We start from the raw sequence: 9,975 nt of genomic DNA, 5'->3' as shown, positions 1-9,975 counted from the left end.
TTCCAAAGGTGGAAATTTTAAGGGGAGGTTTTAGGGGAGATGCTCAATAAAATAATGATCAGCTTTACCTGATGCACCAGAGGAGACTCAGCCCCTGACTTGGCCCGTCCTGGGGTGTGTTGGCACAAGTGGCACTAAGTGGCTTTTAAACCATTTACCCTCTGCTTGAAGAGAAGTGTAAACCATCTACTCTTTTCTTTTTTATTGAACTGATTGGGGATGACACTGTTTAATAAAGTTTCTAGGTTTCGGCGTATGATTCCGTAACACATCATCTGTATGTTGTACTGTGTGGTCACCACCCCACAGCAAGCCTCCTTCCATCACCGCTCATCCCTCCTCTACCCCCTCCTGCTCCCCGTCCCTCTGACAGTCAGCATGCTGTTGTCCGGGTCTGTGAGTGGGTTTTTGTTTTTGTCTTGCTTAATGATTTACCTTTAAGTGTCCTTGGTTAAGGAAGCTGGGATTTTGCGATTTACTAGATGGCTGGAAACTGCCTGGCCATTTAACAATCTGTCTCCCTACCTGACTTGTCCTGGCCAACCAGCCCATCTCACTACAGCGCTGCGCATATTTAAATGGAATGGAGAGAGGTGGCAACTCACAGGTGCTGGGGGTCACCCTGGCTCCTACTGACTGATCTATCAGGAATTTATGCTGGAGTCCAGTATGAGCTAGGGGTTAACTCAGCTCTTTTTCCCAGTTAATTAACACAGAGAGTCTTAGCACCTCATTTGGGGCCAGATAAGTCCTTGGTGAGAGGAGGAGAAGGGCTGTCCTGGGCACTGTGGGTGTTTCGTACCACCCGCCTGCTAGATACCGGCAGCACACACAGGGCCACCATGTGGGCATGACAGCCGAAAGTGCCTCCAGATGCTGCCACATTCCCTGGAGGCAGGGGAGAGAGAAAAGGGCTGGGGAGAGAGAAAGCATTGCCCCCAGTTGAGAACCACTGGTTCAGACTGGAGGCCACTGGTGCACTTGAGGTACCAACCATGCAGCAGAAGTCGCTGACTCAGCTGCCCCCCCAATCTCCGGAAGCCCTGGGAGGTGAGGTGGGGGGCAGGGGTGCAGCCCCCCAGCTGGAGGCTGCCATCAGAAAAGGGTCTGGCCCTCACTCCAGGGCCGCATGGGAAGTTTTGTCCAGCCCTCGATAATAACTGTAATACTAACAGCCACAGTTCAGTGTTTACTCCGTGTGAGGGGGAACTGGAGCCATCTTGCTGGCTGGGCCATCTGGCCTTCCCAACCCTACTGGGGGCTGGGCACTCCTGACGGTGACCTGTCTTGCAGATGAGAAAGTTCAGCCACAGGGAGTCAAACCTGCCCAGGCAAGGTCAGAGGGCCAACAGGAAACGTGAGAGATAGGGTAATAGCTTGCAATAAATTATGACACAGGAGCAGAAAGGTGCCAATCCGAGTAAAGTAAGGCAGTCCCCAAAGCTCGCTACCCCTTGCCCCAGCGCAAAATCCAGCTACAAGTCTTGCTCTTCAATGTTCCCCAACAGGCGGGGCTGGGGTGGCCCCGACTGCTACAAACCCAAAGCCCAACAGAAGTTTCCCTCATGGATCCCTCAACCCTCCATCAGCTTCCACAAGCAACCCCAGCAAAAAGTGGAAGGAAAATCGCGGTTTTCCTGAAGCCGCAGCTTCAAGACAAATCCTCCTGGGACCGACCGTCCCGTTCCCCAAAACAACCGCAGCTCCGGAGCCCCAGCCCGACCCCACCAGGAGCCTGACCCCACCAGGAGCCCTCCCCCTGATGCAAGGGTTCTGGAGAATGGTACATAAATGGAATTGGGGGAAAAGGGCTGCGGAGAGAGAAACTGAGGCAGGGCCTTCGGGGCGGAGTGGGGTGTGGTGGTGGAAAATGGGATCTCCCATCTGCTTGTTAACCCGGCGTCTCCCTTCCGCTGCCCAATCTCGGCCAAACCCCAGTCGCCGGCCCTGGCTGGGGCGGACAGGGGTGGGAGCACCTAGTACAGATAGCGCCTGACGGCTTCCCACCAACGCCGCCGGGAGTGGGTCGCTGGAGAGGAAGCATCCTCCACCCCCAGTCCCATCGTTCTGGGCGGGACCAGGGGGCGGAGCGGGCGGGTGACAGGCCGTGACGCGGGCCGGTCTTCTCTTATAGAGGCACCCAGGGGCGGGGGTGCAGGGACCGTGCTTCGTCGTTGCCACCGCTGCTGCCGCCACCACCACCTCCGCATCCACCTCCCATCACAGCTCCTCGCATAGCCACCGCCGCCACCGCCGCCGCGTCAACCAGCGCCACCGCCATGCGCGAGATTGTGCACCTGCAGGCTGGCCAGTGCGGCAATCAGATCGGGGCCAAGGTGCGCGAGGGACCGAGTCTCCGCTAGTCGGCCGGGAAGAGCAGAGTGAGGTCCTTGCGCTCCCCAGAGCTCCCTCGCCTGGGGCCTTTTGGGGGGCTTCCCAGGAGGCTAGCACCCCAAGGACAATGGGGGAGGGGACGCAGGGGCAAGGGCAGGCTGGGAACAAAGAGGCTGATACGGGGTGGGGCCCAGCCTTCTGTCTGCTGGCACAGCTGGCTTCACAGCTGGCCCACTGTCCCCTGCACACGCACAAAGAGTCCCAGCCTCGCCTGCAGCTGCAGCCCGGGCACCCTGACACCGGCGGTCTTGGCTGGAGTGGTGACTCTGCTTCACCCCGCCCCCGCCTCTCCCTTCTTGCTGTTTCATCCGTGCCTCCCCACCAGCCTCTAGGCACCCGGTTCAACTTGCTGGGAGACAGGTGGCAGCCAGGGAGGTGGTTGAGGGTCCTGAACTGGGAAGATGGAAGTCAGGGCAGGATCCCCTCTCCTGCTCCATTGGCCCTTACCACCACCACTACCCCTTTAGTTCTGGGAGGTGATCAGCGATGAGCATGGCATCGACCCCACGGGCACATATCACGGGGACAGTGACCTGCAGCTGGAGAGAATCAACGTATACTACAATGAGGCCACAGGTAGGATGGAGGGGCACCTTGGGGAGCAGTGGTGGGGAGGCGCTGGGAGGGGACTGCAGGCCGGTTCCTGGCACTCACCCCAGCTGACCTCCATCTGCCTCCCTGCAGGAGGAAATTACGTACCCAGAGCCGTGCTGGTGGACCTGGAGCCAGGCACCATGGACTCAGTTCGCTCTGGCCCCTTTGGCCAAATCTTTCGGCCTGACAACTTTGTATTTGGTGAGTCTGGGGCACGGAGCACAGACAGGGAAGCCCCCCTTTTCCTTTCACTTACAAACGCTTGAGGAAAATTCCCCACCACGGCCCCCCAGCCTAGGAAAGGAAGTAGCCGAGGCAGCCAGGGCTGTGAGGGCAACATGCAGGGCCACCGTGGGAGCCCAGGGAAGGCATGTACATAGACCCCAGCTCTGCCACTTCATGCATTTCAATTGTTGAGCACCTACTGTATCCCCTGGCAATACAGCTGAGAACAAAACAGACCAAGCCCCCTTCCCCCTGGAGCCCACGTCCTGGTGGAGGGAGGGGAGAGGACCATATAAATAAGTGAAGCCCAGGCACTGACCCATCAGTTGGGCAGCGTTGGGCTGGCTCCTCAGCCTCTCTGTGCCTGTCTCTTCGTCTTTAAAATAGGGATTATAAAAAATCTGTTTCACAGGGTTGTGAGGCCATTGATATGTGTAAGGAATTTAGAACAATGCCAAGCACTGAGGAAAAGGTAAATAAGCATCTGTTGTTTTCATTATCACCATTATTAATGTCGGCAACCTAAAAGGCAATGAGGGCATTGAAGGCAGGAAAAATATACAAGGCAGAGAGAATAGCTGAAGGCGGGCAAGGATAGAAGCAGAGAGGACAATCAATAATAATAACAACATTATAATAATTTAGGTCATGTATAATAATCTCATTATTATTCAAGCACCAGGATGGCTGGGGGAGGGGCCGCAGGGGCTCATTCCTAACTGCCTGCGTGTCCCCTTCCCCCCCTCTTCAGGGCAGTCTGGAGCTGGCAACAACTGGGCCAAGGGCCACTACACAGAGGGCGCAGAGCTGGTGGACGCCGTCCTGGACGTGGTGCGGAAGGAGGCCGAGAGCTGCGACTGCCTGCAGGGCTTCCAGCTGACGCACTCGCTGGGTGGAGGCACGGGGTCCGGGATGGGCACGCTGCTCATCAGCAAGATCCGGGAGGAGTTTCCCGACAGGATCATGAACACCTTCAGCGTGGTGCCCTCGCCCAAGGTGTCGGACACGGTGGTGGAGCCGTACAACGCCACGCTGTCCGTGCACCAGCTGGTGGAGAACACGGATGAGACCTACTGCATCGACAACGAGGCGCTCTACGACATCTGCTTCCGCACGCTCAAGCTCACCACGCCCACCTACGGGGACCTCAACCACCTGGTGTCGGCCACCATGAGCGGGGTCACCACCTGCCTGCGCTTCCCGGGCCAGCTCAATGCGGACCTGCGCAAGCTGGCCGTGAACATGGTGCCCTTCCCACGCCTGCACTTCTTCATGCCCGGCTTCGCCCCGCTCACCAGCCGGGGCAGCCAGCAGTACCGGGCCCTGACGGTGCCCGAGCTCACGCAGCAGATGTTCGACGCCAAGAACATGATGGCGGCCTGCGACCCGCGCCACGGCCGCTACCTGACGGTGGCCGCCGTGTTCCGCGGCCGCATGTCCATGAAGGAGGTGGACGAGCAGATGCTGAGCGTGCAGAGCAAGAACAGCAGCTACTTCGTGGAGTGGATCCCCAACAACGTGAAGACGGCCGTGTGCGACATCCCGCCGCGCGGCCTGAAGATGGCCGCCACCTTCATCGGCAACAGCACGGCCATCCAGGAGCTGTTCAAGCGCATCTCGGAGCAGTTCACGGCCATGTTCCGGCGCAAGGCCTTCCTGCACTGGTACACGGGCGAGGGCATGGACGAGATGGAGTTCACCGAGGCCGAGAGCAACATGAACGACCTGGTGTCTGAGTACCAGCAGTACCAGGACGCCACGGCCGAGGAGGGCGAGTTTGAGGAGGAGGCGGAGGAGGAGGTGGCCTAGGGCCTCCTCTTCGCTTCCCGTCTGCTCCCGCCCTGCCCCGCCCCTCTAGGCCGCTTACTTTTGACCCCTTAGAGCCCCTCTTGGGCCCTGGGAACCCTGCTTCACCTCTAAGCCTGCCTGACTCACTTCAGACCCTCTGACCCTACAAACCCCGCCGGCCCCGNACAAACCCCGCGGCCCCCCCCCCCCCCCCCCGTCTTTGGCTGACCTTTGACCCTTGAGCCCCACTTTGCCCCATATTTAACTCCATGAATCCTGTTTCACCCCAGCCTCCCTTTCACTTTTGACCTTCCCCATGAATCCAAGGCACCCCCAGACCAAAAAGCCCAGTTTACTTTTGACACCCCTTCACCTCCAACCTTGCCTCACCTTTGACCCCACAAACCCACCTGCCCTGTGACCTTGCCTTCTCTCTGACTCCTGTAAGCCCCCGGTTTCATCCCTGAACTCAGTCTCCTAGGCTCCAACTGACCTGGGCTTCCCAGGGGTCATGAGGAGCTGCTGTGAAGGGAGAAGAAGCCCTGGATCGTGTGGACAAGAGAGGCTGTGACCCCAAACCTCCCCCCTCCTCCCCTCTGCCTCCCCCTTAATAAATAAATGAATTATTGTCCTGCTATGCTTCTACTGAGTGCATTTTCCATCTCTGTGTGGGAAGGCCAACAAGCAAGGGCCCCCACTTCCTGCAGGATAGAGGTGGGCTCTGAAGGGACATCTGGTCAGGGGTAGGAGGGTAGGAGGAACAAATTCTGAAGTCAGACAAACCGGGCTATGCCACTAACTGTATGGTGTTAAGTAAGCCATTGGCCCTCTCTGATCCTTGATTTTCTCACCTGTGAAATGGGATCATCTATTTCCCCCCATGATCCCTATACACTCACCCCGGGAATGTGTGTGAGGATTCGAGATCTTGTGGGTACGTTGCCTGGCACAGGGAGTGCTTGATGATGGAGCTGCTGCCACTGTCTGTGGGGCATCTAGCAAGTATGGAAAGCAAAGGGGGAGGTCTCTAGGGAAGGGTTCTGGGGAGGTAGCAGACTGGAGCTAGCATCCAAGGGACAGTCCCATCAAACAACAGTCATTAACATGGACGGAGCACTCCGACACCCTGGTACATGCTTCATCGCATGTAACCCTCACACCAACTACGTCCAAGCTTTTCTCCTTTTTTCAGCCAAGGTTTAAGGTTTAGAGATGAAGTGTAGCAGTTCGCTTTGCCAGTGTAACTACCCCCAAAAGTTAGGGGCTTTAAACAACAAGAATTATTCGTTTTGTGCCCAGATCTGTAATTTGGGCGAGGCTCAGCGGGGCAGCCTGTCTCTGCTCCCTGTGGCGCCAGCCAGAGAAGCTCTGCTGGAGGCTGAGGGATTAGTTTTCAAGGTGGCTCACTCACGCGGCTGCCAATTTGGTGCCAACTGTCGTCTGGGGACACAGCAGGGGCAGAGAGAAGGAGGGCGTCAGTACCTCTCTAGAGTCTGCTTGGGCTTCCTCACAGCATAGCGGTCGAGTTCCCCAAAAGCAAATACCCCAGGAGATCAAGCAAAATACATTGCATTTTTCTGACCTAGCTTCAAAAGGCACTTGGAGTCCTCTAGATTCCTGATCCAGGCCGTCACAAAGTCACATCCAGACTCAAGTGGGTGAGATACAGATTCCGCCTCTGGAGGCAGAGAGGCAAGATGCCATGTGAGCCTGTGGGGTGGGAGATATCGCTGCGGCCATCTTTGGAAATTACACTTTGGTCCCATGACTATGAAGCAGTGAGCTGGGGTTCAAAGCCTGGCAGGTTAGGTCTAGAATTCTGATTCCACTTTATCATCTAGAGTTTAGTGTAGGACAATCGGAGGCATGTAAAGCAAAAAGAGATTTAATGCAAGGATTTAGAGGCTTACAACACCATTGGAGGGGCTGAGAGAATGGGCTGTAAGCAAATGCCTCTTAAACTTTAGTATGCAAAAAAATCACAGGGAACACTTCGCTAGCACATAGCTTCCTAGGCTCCACTGTAGAGTTTCTGATTCAGCAGGTCTGGGGGATGGGGCCCAAGACCTGGCATTTTTAACAGGTTCCTGGGTGATACTGATGAGTGTGCCTGTGAGACCACATTTTGTGTAGCCCTGGAACAGGCTGGAACAGCACAAAGCTGACCACCAAAGAGCTGCTCCCTCTGCTTAGTCAGAAAGGTGGAGAGTCGGCAGGCTGCCATCACAACTAGTAAGATCAAGAACACGCCCTGGCTGGTGTAGTTCAGTGGATTGAGCACGGGCCTGCAAACCAAAGGACCGCAGTTCGATTCCCAGTCAGAGCACATGACTGGGTTGTAGGCCAGTTTCCAGCAGGGGACACATGAGAGGCAACCATACATTGATGTTTCTCTCCCTCTCTCCTTCCCTTCCCCTCTAAAGATAAATAAATAAAATCTTAAAAGAAAAAAGAAGTGTTCTTTTAAAAAAAGAACACCTCCCAAGACCCACAGAGATGAACAAAAAGTAACTAGAATGAATAGAAAGTAAAATTAACTAAAATAAACATCCAGCAGGATTCATACACACACACACACACACACACACACACACACACACACAGGAAGGGGGTCTACCTCACTTCTACCTCCCAAATCTCAAGCATTTCTAATTGGTAGGATGAGTTCTGCATCCAAAACCAGAGCTGCAAAGCTGTCTAGGAAACGTAGTTTTCCCAGCTCCTGCAGTAGAAAGGAAGGCAAACCAGGACGGAGAGAAAGGAGAGCCAATCAACTGTTCTCACTACACTCTACGCTGGACCACTGGACCCGCACTGAGGCCCAGCCAGTTCACTGGGTCCTACTGCTGTCAGAAGGTAGGAGAAGTGTGAGAAAGCCAGCCCGAACGTCCAGCCCACAGTGACTCGCCTGTGAGCAGGCCCCCCACAGAACTGGGTGGTAGAGCAGACGATAGACTAGGCAGTGAACTTGCTGCCTTTGTCATCTCAAACCTAATGGGCCACAAAAGAGCTCCCTACTCTGCCCATAAAAATCCCTTTTCTCAATAAGTGGTGCCATCCCATTGCTAAGCCCCAAATCTAGGAGGCAGCCTTGATTCACTGTTTCCTACACCCAGCAGGCTCTTCCTGTCTTTTGTTGAATGCAGTTGCCTCTGCCTACAAAACGTATCCTGAATCTGACCTCTTCTCCCCACCTGTCGATATTCTGCTCTAAGTCACCAGCATTGTTCACTCTGACAAACCCATCCAGTCACTTCCCTGAGCCCCCTGCTGCCACACCTGCCCCCTGTAGTGTGTCCTCCTTCCACAACAGCCAAGGATGAGCCTTTATATGCAAATAAGAACATGTCCCTCCCCTGCTCAAAACTGCCTCATGACTCACTCAGATTGAAACTCGAATTTGCACCTTGGTCTTCACCTGCTGCTGGCTATACCACCATCACCCTCCCGCTCACTCATTAAACTGAAACTACAGTGGCCTTTGTCATATGCTCAAGCATATGGAGCTCGATTCAACCTCAGGGCCTTTACAAATGCTGCTTCTTTTCCCCAAAGGTGTGAATAGCTAGCCCCTTTTCACCAATAGATTTCAGCTCAGATGATGCCTCCTTTGAGCAGCCTCCCTGAAACTCTAAATTAGCGCCCAGTAGCTCTCCATCGCTCACCTAGCTGCACACTTGTTTCTTTTGTCTGTCTCCTTACCTCCCCACCGGAACGTAAGACTCAGGAGGACAGGGGTCTCATCTACCTTAGTCACCACGTGCCTAGAACAGCTTGATGAAACACAGGCCCGCAGCAATTATTTGGTGAATGGATGGGCAAGTGAATGAGTGACGTCGTGCCACAGTGAAAGGTGAGAGTTCTGTTTTATTCACATTAACGTGGGAAAACGAAGACACAGGGGGTGTGGGGAGGCTTCTAAAATGGCTCCAATGACCCCCATTTCCTCCATTTATGCGCTTGTGTGATCTCTCCTTGAGTGTCAGCTGGACCTGGCAATGGCTTCTAACCGACAAGTTATGGCGAAGGTGATACAATGCCATTCCTGAGATTGGATTACAAAAGGCTGTGACTTCTGTTGAGGAACTCCATTGCCACCTCAGCCAGCTGGAGCTGGCAAAGCAAGCAGCACTTTGGGAAGGTTTACATGGCTGAGAATGGAGGGCAGCCTCTGGCCAATAGCCAGCAAGGGACAGAGGCCCTCGGTGCAACAATGCAAATGAACTCAATCCGGCCAGCAATCCCCCAGTGAGCTCAGAAGAACTCCCTCTCCAGTCGAGCCTTCAGACGAGGCCACAGCCCGACAGAAACACCTGGTTATGGCTGAGACACCCTGTAGTAGAAGACCCAGCTAAGCTGTGCCCAGAGTCCTGGGCCCCCCCCCCAGAAACAGTCAGACCATAAATATGTATTCTTTTAAGCCACTAACTTTGGGACATTTGATACACAGCAATAGTAGTTAATACATAGAGATCAAATGACTCACCTAAGGTCACACAGACACTAAAGAACTTAATCAAGTCTTAAACCCAGGTCTCTCTGATGCCAAAATCATTCTCTTAACCGCTTACTGGACCTATCTCCCACAGTAACGAAACTCACCAAAAGCTTGATTCAGGTCTATGGATCCTTGTATTTCAACACGGCATCTGCGTGCCTGTGTGTCTGTCTCTTTCCGAGTCTGCAGCTCTGCTTGGGTATGTCCAGCTGTGTCTCTTTCCAGGCATGTGACTGTGTCTGGCTATGAACCAGACTGGTGGCCAAGCCCTGACTCTGTCTGTCCGTCTGCTACTTCTATAGCTATGCCTGTGCTCTATGCATTTCTGTCTGTCATCTGGGTCAATTCCTCTGTTATCTTGTTTATACTGACAGTTGTGATCTTTGCACACATGTCTGCCTGTCTGTGGCTTCCGTCTGGAAGGGTTTGCAGCTGAGTCCGTGTCTTATGTCTCTGGATCACCACCTGGCTGGGTG

The 9,975-nt window shown here is 54.6% G+C and overlaps 1 protein-coding gene across 1 annotated transcript; it reads left to right on the top strand.

Moving 5' to 3' along the window:
* Positions 1 to 2,129: 2,129 nt before the first annotated feature.
* On the top strand, positions 2,130 to 5,169 carry TUBB4A (tubulin beta 4A class IVa). Its single transcript, XM_037042711.1, has 4 exons — positions 2,130 to 2,336; positions 2,862 to 2,970; positions 3,079 to 3,189; positions 3,965 to 5,169. Exons 1-4 carry the CDS (start codon positions 2,280 to 2,282, stop codon positions 5,020 to 5,022), a joined length of 1,335 nt encoding a protein of 444 aa, XP_036898606.1. The 5' UTR covers positions 2,130 to 2,279; the 3' UTR covers positions 5,023 to 5,169.
* Positions 5,170 to 9,975: the final 4,806 nt, after the last annotated feature.

This window comes from Sturnira hondurensis, unplaced genomic scaffold, assembly GCF_014824575.4.
Source record: "Sturnira hondurensis isolate 20B ecotype Veracruz unplaced genomic scaffold, ASM1482457v3 Scaffold0003693, whole genome shotgun sequence".
Taxonomy (NCBI): Eukaryota; Metazoa; Chordata; class Mammalia; order Chiroptera; family Phyllostomidae; genus Sturnira; species Sturnira hondurensis.
Note: the sequence above shows the minus strand (reverse complement) of the source record. Positions and strands in the feature narration are given on the sequence as shown.

Coding starts and splice junctions, on each gene's coding strand:
- TUBB4A (XM_037042711.1), top strand. CDS start 2,280: ATGCGCGAGATTGTGCACCTGCAGGCTGGCCAGTGCGGCAATCAGATC. Junction 2,337..2,861: donor GCAATCAGATCGGGGCCAAG/GTGCGCGAGGGA, acceptor CTACCCCTTTAG/TTCTGGGAGGTGATCAGCGA. Junction 3,190..3,964: donor GCCTGACAACTTTGTATTTG/GTGAGTCTGGGG, acceptor CCCCCTCTTCAG/GGCAGTCTGGAGCTGGCAAC.